The sequence below is a fragment of the Tauraco erythrolophus genome, unplaced genomic scaffold, assembly GCF_009769465.1.
Source record: "Tauraco erythrolophus isolate bTauEry1 unplaced genomic scaffold, bTauEry1.pri scaffold_77_arrow_ctg1, whole genome shotgun sequence".
NCBI classification, from domain to species: Eukaryota; Metazoa; Chordata; class Aves; order Musophagiformes; family Musophagidae; genus Tauraco; species Tauraco erythrolophus.
The window spans coordinates 72,401-92,970 of record NW_028238644.1 but is presented as its reverse complement, the minus strand read 5'-3'; the positions used below and the strand labels follow the sequence as shown (position 1 = coordinate 92,970).

Sequence of the window (20,570 nt, the reverse complement as noted above, 5' to 3'; positions counted from 1 at the left end):
AGGGCGGCATGTCAGGGCGCTCCGGTGCTTGCCAGCCACCAGCAGCCCCTCCACGCTGGGCACTTCCAGCGTCCAGGCCTTGCGTGGCACTTGGGTGATGGCGGGTGGCCGCGCCGGTACGGCACAGGCAGCGGCTCGGGGCGGCCCTGCGGTTTGCAGGTGCTCTTGGCAGGGACCCCCCCATAGTCGGGGAGTGGGAAGGTGCCGATCCCACTAGCCAGCATCCGTGTCAGCGACCCGCAGGTGCCGGCACGGGGCGAGGTGTCAGTGCCGGGGGGTCCTCCCCAGCACCCCCCTCCCCACCATATCCTCCCTCCCCCCTCCCCGGCAAAGTGCTGCGACGTCCCCGATTCCGACAAGCTCTCGCCCGACGGCAGCTCGTCCCGGAGCGCCGCATCTGGCACCTGCGGCGGTGGGAGACCGTGAGCAGCTGTGGGGTCCCCCACCCCGCAGCAGGGCGCGTGGCCAGTGGCAATGGCGGGGGGGGTCCTCACCTTGTCCGGGGGCTCCCGCACGTGTCCCGCGATGCCCTTGCAGGGCGGGTGGCGGAGCCGGGGGGGACCCGCCGGAGGTCACACAGCTTCCATTCTACTTTGAGTAGAGGCCAGGGAGGATGTTTTGCTTTAAAGCTACAGTATCTGCCATTATGGCTTGTACCATCCCGCCTGTCACTGAGGTGAGGTATGTGTTTCTAGTGAAATAGGAACAGTTGAGCAAAACGAGTTTCAATGGACCACAAGACTCCGCAGTCAGGTGTAAAGAGGTCGTGTTTGAAGTTGCCAAAGCAAATGGTAACAGTGTGAACCAGGATTTCTTCTTTCGCTGCTCTCTGCCGAAAGACGTGTCAAGGCGTCTCGGACGTTGCTAGTAGTTGAGCCACTGAGCAAATCCTCTTTCCGCCAGAGTTCTGTTGACTGACACCGCCTAAGGGCAGGTGAAAAACAAAAAAGTAGAAAAGGTGAACAAGCCACTAGCAAGAAACACCAATAAAATAAACACTAAAAAGTCTGCATGATCATAAACTCTAACGGTGTTGAAAAAACAGGGACGTCAACATACATACCTCATCTCCCATCACGTTCCACAGCTGTATCAGTGGCAGACCTGTTGCACTGTCATAATTTGTGACCTGGAAACACAGAAGAACATCAGCGTGCAGCCGTTCTGGTCTGGACCACGGAGCATGCAAGGCCAGCGTCACTCACCGCAGATCAGGTACTCAACGCTTAAACTCGTGTGTAGGCTAGAAGGAAACTAGCTACTGCCACCAGGCAGCTGGGACACCTCGCTGGCAAGTTTGCTCTAGTCCCTCAAGCCCATGCCCTTGCTAGAGTCAGCGATGCGCTTGAGTGTTGCATTCGAGCACAGGAAGTTACGAGATTGAGCGTCGCAAAAGCATCAGCTTCCCACTCGTCACAATTAATTTACGTGGATAGCTACGGCCACTACGAGAAGCACTTCAAAAGGAGGTAAGCGCCTCTTCCTTGAGACCAGGCACTGCACGCAGAAGCCTTTGGGACACTGCCAGAAGCCTCACTTCTCCCTCTGGCCAGCCAGAGGGCAGATCCCGCATGTCAGTGTTGCAAAGACAGCTGAGACCGGCAAAGCAGCGCAGACCCAGGCGAACGCTCGATGCGCTGGACAAGAGGCCACTTTGTGCTCTGCAAACCCACTCAGGTGACCTTCCTCCCTGCCCGCATCAGTAACGGGAGGGAACACTCATCCCTTCCCAGCCATGCAGGGCTGAGCAGTGCTGATGCTACACAACGGAAGTTTCTCAGCACCAAGATTTCGCAACAAGAACCCTGCCCAGCAGCCGGGCTTACAGGCGCTGGCTTTGGCTTTAACACACACAACACGCTAAGGGCAGAGAGGAGAACGGCAGCGGCCAAATCAGCAGCAAGGCTTTACCCAGACAGCTCTCATGTACCTGTGCCACCAGGACAGCACCTCGGGTCATCTCGCTGACAGCGGCGTTGGCTTCGCAGGAAAAGCAATCCTCACCTTTGGCAAGAAAAGGAAAAAACAAATGAGAGATTTACAAGCCTTAAAAGCCAGAAGGGACTATTCAGCTAATCTTGTCTGACCTCCTAGTTATTTTGATCCTTAATAAACTAAGCGCAGGGGCTTCAGGACTTTGCTGACCCTGCACAGAGTGCAATACCGTAAACTGGAACTCAAAAGCCTTTGCCCCGCAGGCTGGCTGGCACCGGAGCAGTGCCAAAGGCACTCTGCAAGCACTGGCAGCTCAAACCTCTCGGCCCGCAGAGCTTACGGGGGTACCGCTGCCAACCCCACACCTGTGATGCAGCAGAAACCCTCGTGGCCTTGGCAATGCAGTTACAATCTACACTGGAGACCAGACAGAAGTGGTTTTGTTTTGGAGGAAAGCTGCTTATTTCCTACCAAATTGCTGCAAAACAAAGTTTCTCCTTGGTGCCCCCCACCCTGAGGCCATCTCCAGCGGCAAGGGAACCCCTTACAACGCCACAACTACTCAAGGGGGTCGATTCCCTCAGGGAAAAAACAAACACTCACTTCTGCTAGAAGCAGCTTAAACCTCCCCATCCACCTCCTGCAGTCCTGCCAGCCACAAACCCCACTGCGAAACCCTGGCCTGACCCCTTGCTCCCGCAGCCGCCCCTTCCACACCCAGAAGGGCAGCGTTTCAGACCCCAATATAGCACGCATCTCTAACACCACTGGAAAAGAAGGGGGGGGTGGGGAGGGGAAAAAGAGCAAACCAGAAAGCATTTCTAGGCAGTGACTGACATTCTCCCAGTGACTGGAGGGGAGTCTTGGAATACAGCACTACACACATCAGTCATTTCCGTAGGAAAATGTCAGATACTCGTCTAGCAGAATGAAAACTAAGTTTGCATTTCCAGCTACTCCAGGACAGAAGAAGGCAGAGCAGTTGCAGCTACTTCACCTGCACCCTGCCAGTCCTGCCAACTTGCTGTATGGATAGGAGAGGAATTCATTCTCTTCTCCACGCAGGAAAAAGCCTGGACATTTATCATCTTTCGCCTGCAGTCGGACAGGTTCTGCCATGCTAGCACATTTAGAAGAATAAAAAACTATTCTTCCAATCCTTGCTCTAGTCACATCAGAGGCTGCGCTTGCAGCAGGAGGGAGAAGGTTTAGACAGAATCACTGCTTGCACACAGCTGACATCCACCGAAAGCTGCCGGAGGAGTGCCAACGGCACGTCGAGAGCCCCGTTACCTGGAAGTGGCGCCACGTTGTCTAGTAAAACTTCTGCTCCTTGGAAAGGCAGTGATAAAAAGTCAGACCTTAAAGAGAAGAGAACCAATCAGAATAAAAACATGGCTTGAAGTTACTCCCGTATTCTTTAAGGCGACATTGATTAATCAATTGTTCTAACAGGAATTCAGTTTAAAATTGATGACAGTCAAAAAAAGAAATCAGACTATTCTCCCAGCAATCTGAGCAGCAACAATAAACTGTCTCATTAGCGTGCCAAGTTGCATTGGGCTCCAAGCAAAAGCCACCTCCATCACGGAGGCTGGACTGCTTTTCTCCCCCCTCTGGGGCCCAACTGAGTATTTCATGGGCTCCTGTAAGAAAACCCTCATCCAAGACGGCTCTCCCAGCCAACGCGGCTGGGGCAGAGAAGCTGAATCTTATTGCTGGCTAATCAATTCACTCTGCTTTGAGTTCTGCCACACTGAAGTGGCAGAAGTCGCCATTTCCTCTCCCCTCCCCTTGAAAAACAGCCTTGCAGGAGCTTGCTGTGCTCCCAAGGAATCCACAGCCACTGCGCAGGCAAACCTTTCTACCATTTCCCGCTTCAGCTGAGGAAAAAAAAATAAAATCCTATAAGCAATTCAAGCGGTAAGGATGCCTCTGATGAAGACTGAGGCCAGACATGGCCTCAGGCCATAGAAGAGGAGCTACACACCTGATTTGTCTGAGCACGTCCACCTTCACTTTCTCGTATCCTCCATAGTCCACGTATCTGACTTCCACCTCACTGGTCTCTTCGAAGTAGCTGATAATTTGAGCCCGTAACCATGCCCCATCCAGGCCTGGAGCCGCGCAGACAATACCAACTGCAAAACAGAAGAGCACAGAGAAGAAGGCTCAGTGTAAGTGGACATCCGGAAACCAGCACTTGAGGCATCAGTAGTGCTGCACAGTGATCTACTGAGAATCAACAGCATTTCTGCTGCTGCTTCCATCTTCTCCCACCACCACCACCACCCGCACGCACCCCCGTCAGACCAGCCCTGCAGCGCGACACAGGAGACGGGGGTTTACTCTCCAGTCTGTCTGCCACCACCGTGCTCTTCTACCCAGGCATCCAGCTCCCTCCAGCCTTTGGTTGCCAATAGCGAGGTCTGTTTCCAAAAAGGAACGTACGCGCTAACAACCCTTCCACGTGGATGCGCCCTCCACCTCACATCACGTGCAGACGGACACACTGTGGAGATCCGGGAGTAGTTCCACACGTTGTCAGCAAAAATACACCAGATGCCAAGCTGATTAGAAATAACCCGAGGTGGACTTCTTCTGAATTTCAGCCTGCAACCAAGTGGCTGGGGAGGTGCTCCAGGGACGAGTGGGCTAAGGAAGAGCACAGCAACGCCTGTACTATGGCAGCAGCTTAAAATATGAGGAAATGACAAGCGAGCTGTCACATTCTTATCCACTGGGAAACCTGCCAGGCTTAACTCAGGGGCATCAGGCTTTCGCATGATCCTATAAGTTATTTCTCAACTGAACAATCTGCGAGCGACCAAGTTACTTGCCTTGTACTGGAGTTGGCAGGGTTGGAATTCCAGGTTGAGAATAGCAGGCATACATCTGCTGGTCCAGGCTACGCAGGGCATGGAAAGTGGGGTGCGTATGCTGCTGCAGAAACATGTGCCCTGCATCAACTTGGTTTGCCACCACCACCTCTACAGTGACTCCATCCGGGAGGAACAGCTGCCATGTGCAGAAAAGAAACTCTCATTAGTGTTCACCTTTAATTTCCCAGCAGGAGTTCACCTCTCCAGAACAAAGTCTGTCTTCACATCCATGGAGACAGCTATGTGCGCAGTTACTTTAGAGATTCTTGAGGCCCAATGTAAGCAAAAAAATGTTTTTAGGTATCCATATAGCAAAAGAAGCATAATAACTCTTCTGGGAAACACTGACATAAAAGCCTCCTCCAAGTGTAACTAAATACCATCACGAAAAAAACACCCCACATTCTGAGATGACCAGCTTCAGGATTTAGGGACAATATCAGTAATGGCAACGGATTAGTGCGGCATTTCGACCTCACACCAAGCGGCCCTTAAGCAGAGGGGGCAGACAATCAACTCGGCTCCAGACAAGTGTGACCTGCGTAGGCAAACCTCTAGTCTGTAGGTAAAAGCCTACCAGGCCAGACACGCAGCTCCATGAGATGAATGGGAGTCTGGCGAAACATTCTGCTACGGTCCAAGGACAATCGAGAGAGGCTTCAGGGCCTCGGGTCAACTGGTTAAGGGATCAGGAGCACAAGCTGTGTTCTCCTCTATCCTTCCAGTTGCAGGGAACGATGAGGGAAGAAAGAGGAAGAGCCAGCAAATCAACACGTCGTTTTGATCTGCTGGAGGGAAGGAAGGCTCTACAGAGGGATCCGGACAGGCTGCATTGATGGGCCGAGGCCAACCGTACGGGATTCAATGAGGACAAGTGCCAGCTCCTGCACCTGGGTCACAACCACCCCATGCAACACTACAGGCTTGCGGAAGAGTGTCTGGAAAGCTGCCTGGCAGCAAAGGACCTGGGGTGTTGGCCAACGGCTGGCAGAATATGAGCCAGCAATGCGCCCACGTGGCCAAGAAGGCCAGCCGCATCCTGGCTTGTATCAGCAATAGTGGGGCCGGCAGGACCAGAGACGCGACCATCCCGCTGCACTCGGCACTGGTGAGGCCGCACTTCAAATACTGTGTTCGGTTTTGGACCACTCACTACAAGGAGGACATTGAGGTGCTGGAGCGTGTCCAGAGAAGGGCTACAAAGCTGGTGAAGGGTCTGGAGCACACGTGTTATGGGGAGTGGCTGAGGGAACTGGAGGTGTTCAGCCTGGAGAAAAGGAGGCTGAGGGGAGACCATATCGCTCTCTACAGCTACCCAAAAGGGAGTTGTACCGAGGCGGGTCTCAGCCTCTTCTCCCGAGTAAGAAGCGATAGGACAAGAGGAAATGGTCTCAAGCTGCACCAGGGGGGGGATTTACTTTGGATATTAGGAAAAATTTCTTCACCAAAAGGGTTGTCAAGCATTGGAACAGGCTGCCCAGGGAAGTGGTTCAGTCACTATCCTGAAGGTATTTAAGAGACATGTAGATGTGGCACTTGGGGACACGGTTTAGTGGCGGACTTGGCAGTGTTAGGTTAATGGCTGGACTCGATCTTACAGGTCTTTTCCAACCTAAATGTTTCTACCATTCTACATTTCTCAGCTCTGGCAGAATCGAAACCGTCGTGGAAGAACAGGTAGATAAGTCTGATCCGTAACAGTTACATAAGCTGGACAACAGACAGCGACACCAAATCAAACTGCTTTTGAAGGCACCTGTGAACCAGCCACGTGGACAGAGCGCACTACGACAGCAGCGACTCACAACAGCCTTCCGCCCCGACATCAGCACAGCAGCAAGCTGGGACTTACCCAGGCAGTCATAAGAAGGGAATGAAGCGTCAGTGGTGACGGTGGAGGTAGAGCGTAGATGTTGGTGAGACACAGCTCTTTGAACTTCTTGCCGATCAGGCTCAGTACCGTTTCGACTTGCTGCGCGGAGCCTGGAAGACAAAAATCCCCCAGAAAGTCTGTGGCACAGATATGCTGAGGACACCCTCCCTCAGCTTGTGAAGCAATAGAGCTACCAGAAGCCTTCGGCGCTACATCAACAATTCCCGTTTTAACAGATTGGCCGTGTAACCTGGTATCAGACCGACATGAGCAGCTCCCACTGTGAGGCCTCAGTTTCAACAGCTTTAGCCTCCAGTATGAAGCCAATTCACTGGCAGGTATTTTTCAGCCACAACTAATCTAACGTCCTTCACAGTCAAGACCACGTTTGCTGACAGACATCCCAGAGCTCCTCCTTCGAGCCTGAAGTGATCCTGCAAAAGGTGCTGGTTCAAGTACAGCAGCCAAAGACAGTAAAATGCATTCTCGCCTCTAGAATAGAGGGTTCCCACGCCAAGGCACAGGCGACTTGGCATCTACCTCTGCTGTGACAGCACTGAGCAGAAACGTTTTGTGAAGCACTGGACTCTCGAAGCCACTACATCTGTTTAAATTCCTTGCCCACCTAATTAAGGGCCCCGAGCTACGTATCAGACCATCAATAAAGAGACATTCCACTTACCTTCGATGTGACAGACTTGGGAGTCACCGAAATAAGGCAGCGTTGAGACATAAATTTTGGCACCAGACGCTTGCCTCAAGACGCTCATAAATCTTCCTTGTTTGCCGATCAAGCGGCCGACTAATTCCTTTGCGAAAGGGACAGGAAAGCAACAGTCAGGAAGAGAAACACAGATCAACCAACGCTGTTCCCTGTGGCTTCTTTCACCCACGTTCCCAGCTCCTCTAGCATAGGGCCAGGCAGGATAAACGTAAGGCAACGCTGGAGCCGCGCAGAGCCCAGCTGCTCTCTGATACGTCAAGGCACATACAGCTCAGTAAGCACAGCTCACTTTGACAGATCCCTCTTCGTGTCTTGTGGAACGCCACAAAGACACGATGGGAGAAAACCGGGCCTGCTAAAGACTACTGTCTTCCTACCGTCAAGCAAAGTCACGTCCTCTCCCAGTCTCACATGCTAGATGCATTTTTCATTCAAATACAAAATACAAAGTTTTCACAATTTTTAAACAAGCTGATTAGGTCAGAAAGGGAGCAGACAAATTCACAAGAGTAAACCAGGCTACCATGCCCACTAGACTACAGAGGCCCTGGGCAGCTGTGCAGGGTGAGGAAGAGACATCTGTGCAAGCCCTGTCATTTCTACTCTTTCACTGGCACCTGCCACCACTTACTGTCAGAGACCAGCTACCAGAGCAGTAGTGTTGGGCCACAGTCCGTATGGATAATCCTATACAATGTCAAGTTAACTACTTTAAGAAAAGTGACAGCCTGTCTTCATTAACCTATTTTTCTGCTGTAGAACTGCTTCCTTAGCCTGTGTTTTACCGATCTGCTAAAATGCACGTTCCTGTGTCTTCACCGGGCTGGCAGCAGCCAAGCTTTCGAGGCAGCACGCTTATCCCAGCCGGGAGCTGCTGGCTCACGTTCCTGGCTGGCAGCATTCGGGTCTGCTGAGAAGCAGAACTGCAAGAGCGATGCTGTGCAGGACAGCCACAGGTGATTTGGTACATACAAAGCGGGGAAGAAGGTACGAACATCGTCTTAAAAACCCACACTCTCTCTCTCTCAACCCAAAAGAAAGCTCGCTATACAGACAGACAGAGCAGCTCCACAGAACAGCTCAGATGAGCATTCAGCTTGCGAGGAAAGGTTTGGACAGGCAGTTGAAGCATAACCCTTCTACACAGCGGAAAGAAAAAAAAAATACTTCATCACCTGCTCTTAACAATCGTGTGCCCTCAAAGCCTTCTGAATGCTTTCAAAGCATCAGACTAAGAGACTGCAGTGGGAGATAACGGGGAATAACGAGTCCAACAACCAACATTACCCCCGGTGTAGCCCTGGCATGCCTCTTGTTTACAGTTGTGTGCTGGCTCTTCTCTCTTGTTGAGTCCTAGTAGGAGCTAAACGCTCAAATCCTTGTTGATTTGCCGTTGAGCTCCCTGGGATGGTATTGAGCCAGCAGCACACTGGAAGAGCCAGAAGATGGCTAGGTAGGACGGGGCAGGATGCGCAAGCAGGCCAGCGGCTGGTTACCTTTGGGACCTCGATTTCCCAGATAACGAAGTCAGACTTGTCGGATTCTCCTCCCAGCTTAGAGTTCGGACGAGCCACTGTCTTCCTCATGGCACAGCCGCTGTCCACGAAATCCATGCAATTTACATCCGAACCTACAAGACAGGCACAAGTGTCAGCGTTCAGACAACCCACACAATCCAGCTACCAGACACAAGGCCACGAAAATACAACGTTTCACAGAGAGGTTCCATCGGGCTCTTCCAATGCATTCAGTTGGGATGTTCCTGTATCAGGTTGTCCAATATTTCAGAAAGGGCGAAGCCCCGTCACGCATAGCCGAATGAAAGTTTCCTCTTAGTCCTGGAGAAAAACCTGCACACCTCTGGGAACGCAACAGAAGGAGGCCCGAGTTCAGCAGGAGCCCTTCAAACACAGTGACACCTTACACAGCAGCAGAGACAAGGCACTCTGAGCCAAAGTCACCAGCTGAACGAGAGCTCTGCTCACATCCACGCTGAGCTGCTGCGCGGCATTTTGCATTTCCCCACCGCTTAAGCAGGGCTCTTGGCAGGCTGTTCAGCACGCAGAGAGGGACGTGCAACCTGTTCGTCTGCTCTTGGCACTGATGGCACGTACCTGCCCCAAAAGGGGTTGCACAGGGACCCGAGTGCCAGCTGTGCCCACTACTAGCTGTTGCAAGGGATTGCCACCCTCCCAACCTGGTCACGGGCTTGAAGAAACAAGGTGCCAGAGCTGAGCTATGTTTTGTTCCCAAAACCAGTTGATACCAGGAATAGTTCCACTGGGGAGGGGGACAAACTCAACAAGTTTCCCCCTGGTCAGACCCCAGATACAGTCAGGGTATCCTTCCTCCAGATTAACACGCAGAAGCATGAAGATACTCACTCGCAAGTATTCAGACCCTACAGTGCGAGACCAAAGGGAAAAATGAACCCAACAGCTGCTTCGCATTTGCCTCATCTTCACCACTAACACAGCACAGATGCCTGGAACGTCCAAGGCAAACGGTGCAGCTGTTTGCCATAGACTTCCTAGACAAGGATGACAATTTAAGTCTCTCAGCCTGGCTGCGATGGGCAGCTGTAGGACCTCTTATCCAACATAGCCACGTTATCCACTTGACCTGCTCCACCCCTCTCCTGCCCTTCAGCTGTCTCAGCACAGACCTTTCGGCCCTCGTCGTCACCAGGCTGCAGGACACACTCTTGGACCTTCTTGTCACACCGGCATTCACAAAACACCACAACCATTTTCTTCCTGTGGTTACCCTCACCAGTGAAAAATGTTTGGTGGGTTTAATCCTTGATTGTTGGCCAACTCAATCCCCGTGCCTCGCAACAAGCAGCGTTCCCACTACTTTGTAGCAATTACAAAAGACACCCCATCATTAAGGGCTGTTGGCACCACAGGATCCTATAAAGGATTTTAAGGTCCATCCCCAAGGTCACACAGGTCAACGGTTGCTCAGACAGCTCTGTATTGTGCCAGGCACACATCAGCCAGCATGGAGAAGGCAAAAGCAACACAGAGACAGATGGGGGAACGCCATGAACGTTGCTCCTTGTTGGCATTTCTTGGCATGCACCTACCCTTCCAAGCAAAAAGGCTTCAGGGAATCGGTCTGCAACCAACTGATTTTATCACAATGCATCAGAACCCTTCCCTGGTTCATCCAGCAGCACCTCAGAAACCTGCCTGGCAGCCGCCTTTCAGCAGCAGCCCATAAACACAGAGAAGAACCCAGTGCTTACTAGAGGCTGCCTGCAACGGGGCAGAAACCATTTGTATGAGCGGGTCTCAAAGCAGCAAGGTGTTCGACAGCCTGGCCCACGTCCAGACACGCTCCATTCCACTGGGCAACTCAGGCACAGGCTGAGCTTTAGGTAATGAGCTCTGTGCTGGAAGGGGAGCTGCCGCTTCACCCCTTTGCAGCATACCCTGAAGATCACCCAGCAAACACTGGATCCTACAGAGATGGGAATTCTGAGAGCAAACGCATCCCCAACTAATGCACGAGGGCTAAACATTCATCTACCGGGGAAGTTACACACGAAGAGGAATTATCTGAACGCGTTCTGAAGCAGAAGGCTTACAACACAAAATGCTTGTTCATCGTGTTTTTGGAGGAGGGTTTTCAAATCCCTTACCATCCGAGCGATCTCCACCCATCCCTGCTGCTCTGCTACCCTCCTGGCGCAAGTCTGGACCGTCCTCTTTCAGTATGCCATTACTGTATGGCACTTCACTGCCTCCAGACAGCTTCAGAGCAGGAGGTTTTGCACTTGGTGCTGAGCTCTGCTCAGCAGACGTGTCTTGAGCTGCAGATATGCTCAGTGAGTCCGAACGCTGGCACGACGTGACGGACAGCATCGTGTTTTGCAATAGGTCCCGCACGTTCTTCCCACCTTCGGATGCGCATGGGCTGTACTCAGAGTCCTCCGTAACCAAAGGCAAGTTTTGCAGTGACCCTCCATGGCTGTCCACAGGAGTCTGATCAACTGCTTGGGACTCACTGCACACACGGTTCTTCAGCCGACGGTCTTTTGTGTCTCCCTGGACAGGGCCGGGTAAGCGGCTGTGTGTTAAACAGCTGGGATCTGCCACACTCTGATCCCCTTCCTCAGTCCACAGGGATGTCAGTACCGCAGCATCGCTCGTCGCGGCAGCGTTCTCATCCGCTCCCATAGCTTCCTCCGCGAGCGTCTGATCCGAGGAAAACGCGCTTGCCGTCTCCAGAGGTGTCTCAACTCGGCCGGCAGCAGCCTGGCAGATCCAAGTGGACTTGGACTCCAAACTATCCGGTAACACGCTCACTGCAGAATTCTTGGCTTCCTTCTCCAATCCCAAGCAAAGGGCTGTCACAGAGTCAGTATCCGACAGCACAGTTTCTGGCAGCTGGCTTTCCTTAGGGGGCTTAAATGAACAATCATCTGACTGCTCTGCATTGCTGATCTCCTCTGTGATTCCCAAAGACTCTTGCGTCAGTGCCCTCGATGCCGATGGCAGTCTTCGAGGAGCATACGCTCCCGTTTCGGGTGCCGAATCATTCTCCGGGACTTCTTCCGGTTGCTGCTCTTCCACGCCTACTGCTTGCTCGTCAGGAGAGCTTGTAGGGTTTCTTCTACGGGAATACACCCACCAGCAGCCAAGGAGTGCCAGCACTCCAGGGACGGTGCATAGGATGATATTACGGAAGCGTGAAGACATTTTTAGAGCCTCAGCAACTATATCTAGAAGGAGAAACAGAAACCACGTTAAAACGGTCACAGGGAAGATAAGAGGAAGGCTAAAGTTTCATAAATGCCTTAAGGTATTTCTATTAGCAGGAAGAGGCTTGTTTTCCAGCCGCTCTCGAGGTTCACGTTTCCGCTCTACCTGCAGACCACAGCACAAGATCTTACCTAAGACGAGGGATATCTGGGCATTTCTCACTGCTTAGCCATCAATCTCACCTTACCTCCCTCACCTTGACACTTAAAACAATTTCATCTTCCTTCTCCTGCCTCACCTTTGCAGGTCAGAACTACACACAGGGACAGCATCCAGCACCGCACGTGTCTCCGGCCTCGGGCTGGGGTCACAGCACTGCTGTACCACGAGCATTCCAAGACACAGACTCCATACGCTGCAGGTCTCCCCAGGTCTCTGCCTGAAAGGGTTGTAAGGCGTAGCACAAAATTCTCTTTCATTTCCTCCACAGGAGAGCCCCTAAAGCCCACATCCACGTTCCAACACGTTTAAGTGCGACAAAACCCTCCCTCCATTGCCAGTCTGACAGCCAGGTCAGGACTGCAGGGGCAAAGGGATCATTTAAACACACGGAGGGAAGAAAGCCTAGGATTTTCCTGCCAGCAGAACAGAAAACGGCAACTTGTCACATCACACGGCCAGGAACATGGCCAAGCCGGAGGGAGCCCGCCCCGGCAGCCCTGGCACTCTCCAGGCAGGAGGAGCCAGCTGGGGACACACAGCAGCTCCAGAGGCTTCAGGCTGGATAGCATCAGGGCTGGGACCACGTGGGCTCTTAAAATTTTCCGTGCTAGAAATAACCCGTAGCACATGCTTGGCCTTATAGAAGGCATAAGAACAGGAGTGGACAAAAAACCTAGAGAACCGCAGGCCCTATCATTAGGATTCAAATAAGAGAAATTACTGCACAGGAACAGACATACAAAGACTTAGATGGCCTGTCCTTGCCACGAAGTAGTTTTACACTGAAAGCTGAATGGGCACATGGCACTGCAAGATCCGCACTGCAGCTTCTTTGCTTCTCATACAGAGATAAAGGGTGCAGGCAGTCCATCTGGGGGCGCGCAGGGCGGACCACCTTCTCGTAGGTCCTGCCCGATCTGGGAGGTCACACAATCATCGAACGGTTAGGGTTGGAAGGGACCTCAAAGATCATCTAGTTCCAAACCCCCCGCCCCGCCACGGGCAGGGACACCCTCCACTACACACCAGGCTGCCCAAAGCCTCATCCAACCTGGCCTTGAACACTCCCAGGGATGGGGCAGCCACGACTTCTCTAGGCAACCTGTTCCAGTGCCTCGCCACGCTCAGAGTGAAAAATTTCTTCCTTATATCCAATCTAAATCTACCCTCTTTCCGTTTACATCCATTGCCCCTTGTCCCATCACTACATACCCGTGTAAAAAGTCCCTCTCCGGCTTTCCTGTAGGCCTCCTTTAAGCACTGGAAGGCTGCAATAAGACCACTCCGGAGCCGTCTCTTCTCCAGGATGAAGAGCTCCAACTCTCTCCGCCTGTCTTCACAGGACTGGGGCTCCAGCCCTCGGATCATCTTAGTGGCCCTCCTCTGGACTCAGGTCAACGGCCTGCAAGCTGTTGCATCACAATCCGGAACACCAGAGATTCCGCAGCCACTCCCACGCTCTGCTGCCAGGCCAGCCTGGTGTAACACCACCAAAACAAACCTCATCCAGAGGTGAGAGCTCAGAAAACAGGACTCAGTAGCTACAAACATCCAAAGCAGCCAGGCAAGCAAGATCTCAAACTGGACGGCATTTATTTTAAAAAGAAGCGAGCAGTAAGTGTCTCTGTTCTTAAATAATTAAAGGTGAGTGTTCTGCAGCATTTTCGGCTTCAAACATCAGTCCTGAAAGACAAGAACAGCAAGAGATATCCTTAAGCAACACCACCTTTTCACAGGTGCCCAGTTGACAAGGGCTACACAGCTCAAGAAACAGGCTCCTCTGCAAATGAAAAGCACTAATGATGACACTCCACAACCTTAACATAGTTAAGAACCAACAGTTCTCTTTGCAGAGGGATAAATGACAACATAAGTAAAAGGCTGAAAAAGCTGGGTGTTGCAGAGCTAAACTAGAGCTCTGGAACAAGAACCACCACCACCACCGGGCTGTCTTTTATCGCCAAGATATCCTGATGGCACAGGCTTTATTCATATTTCATTTTACAGTCGCTGCTTCTGTGTATTTTCTTCCACTCAGGAGGGAGCCACATACTGGCCCAGGACAGCTCCACAGCTCCAGCACTGTCACTTCTAGGCCAAAGGAGGACTCAGAAGTTTCTATTTACACACTCGAAAGCAGAGGTTTACAATAAAAGTTGCAGCCTAGCCAAACCATAGGGTTTGTGGGGTTTCCTGGTTTGGTTTGCTTTTGTTTGTTTTCGTTGGGTTTTGGTTTTTTAACAGATGTTTGGAACTCATGAGAACCTCATATATATGTGTGTGTGTACATATATATAAGTACATATATAAGTACAGTATAAGTATATATACATACATATATATGTATGTATAAGTACATGTGTATATATATATACATGCAAACACTCATATATACATATATACATACATATATATGTATGTATAAGTACATGTATATATATATATACATGCAAACACTCAGCACCAGCAACCCTCACCACCTGCACTGCCTCATGGATTAATGCAAGACCCTGAGCTGATCACTCCTGCTGTGCAGTGTCATAACATTAACATTAACCCTATCAGATTATCAAGCTCCTTACCGCACTTTATCTCTTATTACCTACCTGCTCCAACCGTTTCATTATTTATAGTTTCCCCAACCAAGCCAGCGTCTCCCTGTGAATTCTCTGTTACAGAGGAAGGCAAGATGCATTTTCCACCACTTTGCCAGAAAGGCATCTTGGATATAGAAGCAAACTTCAGAAACCACCTTTATCTTTCTTGGCTAGTCCTCAAAATTTGGTGGAGTTGGTGGGGTTGTTTTGACAGTTTTGGAGTCAAAACTGGACGGTTTTGGAGTGCAGAAACGGAGCCAGACCAAACGTGCTGCTTCGAGCTAGCCAAAAGAATTTAGCACATGAGCCAGAGGCCGCACGACCTTTCTATTAGCATCTGGCTTTAAACTACAGAGAAAGTCCTCTGATGCAGGCTCACCCACTCTGTCCACAGGTATCCCTGACCAGGGAAGGAACACCACTTCTTACAGTCAGGAGGCTAAGACGTCAGTTGTTGGGATGCTTTCTGAACAGCTACCTCTGACACGCCTATCAGTCCAGATTCAACTCTTTTAAAAGCATTTTTCATAGAAGACTAAAGAGAATCAGCCCTTCTCGGTGCAGGCAGAGTAGCTTTTATTACCTTTATAGTCTACCAACACATTACAAAAATTTTTCCCAAATCCAGATTTTACCATCTTTCATTCTTTCTGGATTTTCCCCCAAGTTGGAGAAATAAAACAAATGATTTTCCACAATTTCAGAAAAAAAAAAGATATCCTATACTTAGCATTTTGTGTTTGCTTCTACACCAATAAAGCTAAGGCAGCCCTTGCTCTGGGCAACACAGTGCAGTGTCCACTACAGGTGCAGCTTATAAACTAGAATTTAAAAGCAACCAGCCAAGTCCCATGCCTGGCAGCGGTATCAATTTCCGCAACGCAGGCATGCACAACACCCAGGAGCAGAAAGCCTTCCAATAGACTCTGCACAGAAGAAAAACCAGACTTGAATTTTCAAGGAGACAGAGTGCTGAGGTTTACATCACAACACAGTGATACCGCTGCGAGAGACAGCGCCGAGACCAAACGGGTGCCTGGAGAGCAGCATCAAGACCTGCTCACAAGGAGGTTTACCGTGCACAGCCAGAGACCTCGATAAACAGCTTCCCAAAACAAAAGCTGCACCAGACTTAAACAGAAAAGCAAAAAGCTGTGGTGTTCAGTTGGAAGCCCTGTGCCCACAGCTGGGCTTGCTGAGGGTAAGCCACAGAAGCAGACAAAGAGGAAGAACACCAAGCATTTGCAAAAAAGGCACTCTATATTCATCTGCACTAGGAAGGAACAGCAAGTGTTTCACCAAGAGCCATTTGGACTGAGCAAGCAGGAAGATAACTTGTCTGCATTAACAAGCTTGCTACAAGAAGTTACACAACATACTTGAGACCTTATCAGGGCCACACGCTTCGCTTTGACCCACGTTACAGGAGCACCTACAGCCCGCGCCCAGATCACGCCAGGGGCTGTTCTCGGACACAGAAAGGCTTCCCCCGAAGACTGCAGGCTGCCTCCTTCCCTCCGCTTCGGCAGCCTGCAATCTTCGGCAGCCTGCAAAGCCAAGACACAGTCGTGACCTTCCTACAGTCACATCGAGTTGCAGGAAACTCAGGGAATCGAAAGTAAGTACTCCAACTCGAGAGGCGGGAGCCCATCCTCTCCACCAGGCAGCAAACAGAACACTATACCCCGTTCAGCTTGAAATCTTTTAGGAAAGTGATGTGCACATTTCTTTCCTGCACCCCTGAAAACCCAAACACTCTTCCTAACCCTGCATTTCAACAAGAAATGGAATACAAGTCCAAGCTCATCACAAAGACAGGCTCCTCTTTAAGGAAGGGGAAACTACACGGTCACGGCCCTGAGACTTATGGGGACAGACACTCCAATCTTTGCTCCAGCGACTTCAAGTTTCCAGCTCACAGTTTTCTCCCTATGCAAAGTTAATGCCCCACTCCAAGAGGCACATGCAGATCACGAGCTTTTGCCAGGAACTGCTGCTATTTATACACGGCGAGGCAAAATCAGCTATAGCACATGGTAAGTTTCTCATCCTCATTGCCAGGTGGCAGCCGAGGTCAAAGGCAACCAGGACCTCTTTGGGTCTGCGAGCCGAGATTTGTTTGCTCAAGAATGATTTTCAATGATTTTTTTATGAAATATTCAGCTCTCCTAAGAGTAATGGACAGGGCCCATAAATTTAGTCAGCTTCCAGCCAGGGTACAAAATGCAGGAGCAGCAAAGTTGAACAGATTCCATGTAGTGGACAAGAAAAAACACACAGCAAACCAGCTGAAAACACGTAATTCGCAAAAGCAGTGAGTGATATGCAAACGTATCACCTTCAGCAATCCCCATGAGGAGCAAACTCAGCAGCTTTAATTTCCAGGAAATATTAAGCACTTACTGAATAAAATAGCTTCTTTCAAGTATCTGAATGCAAGTGCCCAAAGTTAATCCTCACTTCATGAAGTTCGACCAGCTGTTTGCATTAGGGGTTCCACCGAAGCACTGGAGTTCAAAATCGGAATTTAAAAAGGGCTAGTCATTACATCTGAGACACTAAACAAGTAAAAATAATTCCTCTTTTACTTGATGGGTTTTATTACTTCTAGATGTTGCTAAGGGCACCGGGGATACCAGCCCTGAACTTGTTACGGTCTCCCTGGACACTAGAAACACCTTAAATAATTTCTTCACATCAGTTAAGTGCAGATGCAAGATGAGAGCCATAGATAAGTGGGGTACGCTGCTTCTAAAGCATCACGCTCTTCAGATAACTCTTACTACTGCAGAAGTACACTTGCTCTCAAAGTCAGTCTGCAATGTTTTCAAAATTAACACAAGAGCCTCAACACAGCGAGGGAACTGTGCCTGCCTCTGAACAGCTTTGATCCGCAAACTCACTCCTGTCACAGTTCACTCCCGAGAGAACCTGCAGGAACTGGGAACCTACGTACCGCCGTGGATCTGAACCGCGGGTACCTCCATCTCACAGCCTGGGTGGTGAGGGGAATTCCTGTCATCTAATTTCAGGCCTTGTGGAATGCCTCGCTTAAAGCCAAGGCTTTCTAGGCAGTTGATGATTTTCAGTATTAGTATCTCAAAGCACCTCCAGAGTCCTTTAAGAAGGAATCTGGTTCCCAGGACAGCTATCCAAACTCAGTGCGACTAAGGAGAGCACACCTAAGTAAGCAGCAGGTACCAGAACACACAACAACCGGGTTCCTGCAGCACCACCCACGCAGACCCTCCAAATCTAACAACAGAATTCATTTCATGCCTGAGAGCAAACAGCCTGTAGCTCTGTTGTACAAGCTACTGCTACCATCCTGGTGAGAGTCACCTGCCTGAATCCCCCAGCACTGGTGTCCCATGAGTACTATTAAAAGGCCTTCAAGAGCTCAGCGGACTGTCAGATGAGCAGTACCAGGACAGCGAGCGACGCAGTAAGAAGGCGGATTCCAGCAAGCTTCAAACACAGCTCAAGTTCTACAGCCTTCTTGCTCCTTTCAGCTTTCTGAAAGCTTGTCATCTCCTTCAGTGCATTAGGCAGCACCTGCAAGCAAACCAATTAATCCAGAACTAGGCTGTGCCATCAAGACGCATGCGGCAAAGCTACGCTATCCTCTTCCAGAGCCACAGGTACATTGAGATTACTAGATGACAGGTGCAGTAGCTCAGCAGACGCCCGCACAGCGTTTCACCCTTTACGCAGGAAGCTCATTAAAGAACAAAGAGGTTAAGTGACTCGAACTGGGTCACACAGTGACCCGCCGGCAGAGGAGCGCGCTCAGCTCAGTTGCTCTGACAGCTCTGGTCCATGTGCTACCGAGAAAAAGCCGGACGTCCCTCACGAGCAGTGCTGCACTCCAGCGCGCCACGTGCTCTTCCTCGGCTGTGCTGCGCGCACACGTAGGGCTGTAACTCAGCAGACCGTTCACAGGCACAAAGCAAACAGGAGAAAAGTCAAGTTACTGTCTCCTGCTACTACTTTCCCCAGCAACGAGCCGTTTCCTTTCACCCGGGACAAAGTCCACAAAGGCTCTGATAACGCTCAGCAGGTGCTAGCGCAGCCGCCGACCTGACCGAGGCAGCACACGACTCTGGAAACACAGAAAGTCAGAATTACGTCCGTTCTGCAGCCCCTTACTTTTCTGGAAGAGGCGGACTGTGGTCCAACGTAGCTCTTGTTGCTGTTTCCTACGATTACGGATAACTTGCGTGAAAAGGATGCCCGCCCTTGCTGAGATGCCCACGCGTTTTGTGTTCCCTGCTTCACGGTATAACTTACTAGACTGCGATAAAGAGATTAGCCAGGCATAGATCAAGTTGCCCAATTCTAGAACGCAACTAACTTAGATCTTTCTTGCTTCAAGAAGGGGAAAGAAAAGAAAAAAAAGTCAAACCACAAGGATTCTTCCAGGAAAGCAAGGCTACTGAAACATTACTTCCACAGTAACGATATAATCTAATTCCTTTGCTTCTATGTTTCCTGCTGACTTACAAAGAGAAGTCACTGCAACATACAAAAAGTTTGCTAATAACAGTTTTTATTGGCTATTACCGTAACATAAGCAAGCCTTGCCACACCAGCCATGCAGGAGACAACACAAGGCACCCTTAATCTTTACTACCAAGTCTGCAGCACTTCTCTCACCTCTCGCTTTCACTCCTAAGCAGCTACAGCAGTCCGCAGCGGGAACGAACCACGTTTAATGCCAACTCGCACAATTCCTTCGGCCTGCACAGCTGTTTCTCCAATGAACACACTGACTGACTGTGTACTGTCGGGTGGGAAAGAAGTAGTAAAACGCACAAAAACACCGAAAGACTCACAACTGCCACTTACCTCGCCGAGCCCTCGGAGAGCCTTCGCGCCCCGCTGCCGGGCGACGGCGGCCGCTGCCCCCCGGATCCGCAGCAGCCCACCGGCTCCCGGGGCTGCGAGGCCGCCGCGGCGCGCTCCGCTCCCCGGCGGGCACCGGCACGGCCCGGCGCGCTGCAGCCGGGCCCCGACAGGGCGACGTCGGCGGAGCCACCGCCGCGCCCGCGGGCGGCCCGAGGGCCGGGGATGACCCGCCGGGCCAGGGGCCGAGCGCGGCGGCGCTGACCTGGGCCGCGGCCAGGCTGTGCGGCACCGCTCCCGCCGCGGCCATGGCCTGACGAGCGGCAGAGCGCGGGGCGGGCGGCACCTCCCGCTCCGCCCCGCGGCACCCCGGGGCGGCGGCCCCGCCAGCGGCGCGCTGAGGGGAGCCGGTCGGCCGACAGCCCGCGGCGGGACTGCCGGATGGCCCGCCGCCCGCGCCGAGCCCACGGACAGCCCGGCCGGGCCGCCACACGCAGCGCTCCCGCCGCCCCGCCCCTCTCGCGAGATCGCCGCGTCCCGCGAGACGCGCCCTCCCCACAGGCGCTGCGCCTGCGCACTGCGCCGCTCCTCCCCGCCGCCACCACCTGAGGGGAGGGGAGGGGCCCCGCCGGCGGAGGGGTTTGTGTCCGCCCTGGCCGCGGCTCGGGGCGGGAGCCTTTCCGCCTTCGCCAGTACCTCGGCACGGGCTGTCCGCTCCCCGGGCCCCCCTCCTCCTCCTCCTCCTCCTCCTCCGCCGCCGGGCAGCGCCTCGCGCCAGCGGCC

At 51.8% G+C, this 20,570-nt stretch overlaps 1 protein-coding gene across 1 annotated transcript; it reads right to left on the bottom strand.

Moving 5' to 3' along the window:
- Nucleotides 1-864: 864 nt before the first annotated feature.
- LOC147525729 (A-kinase anchor protein 1, mitochondrial-like) lies at nucleotides 865-20,097 on the bottom strand. The gene is made up of 11 exons (XM_086631058.1): nucleotides 19,791-20,097; nucleotides 11,061-12,143; nucleotides 8,911-9,044; nucleotides 7,373-7,499; nucleotides 6,670-6,800; nucleotides 4,776-4,953; nucleotides 3,926-4,076; nucleotides 3,229-3,296; nucleotides 1,931-2,004; nucleotides 1,064-1,129; nucleotides 865-924 (listed from the first exon to the last, which is right to left on the bottom strand). Exons 1-11 carry the CDS (start codon nucleotides 20,095-20,097, stop codon nucleotides 865-867), a joined length of 2,379 nt encoding a protein of 792 aa, XP_086487184.1.
- Nucleotides 20,098-20,570: the final 473 nt, after the last annotated feature.

Coding starts and splice junctions, on each gene's coding strand:
- LOC147525729 (XM_086631058.1), bottom strand. CDS start 20,097: ATGGCCGCGGCGGGAGCGGTGCCGCACAGCCTGGCCGCGGCCCAGGTC. Junction 12,144..19,790: donor CTCTCCGAGGGCTCGGCGAG/GTAAGTGGCAGT, acceptor TTCTCCTTCTAG/ATATAGTTGCTGAGGCTCTA. Junction 3,297..3,925: donor GACGTGCTCAGACAAATCAG/GTGTGTAGCTCC, acceptor CTTCTCTTTAAG/GTCTGACTTTTTATCACTGC.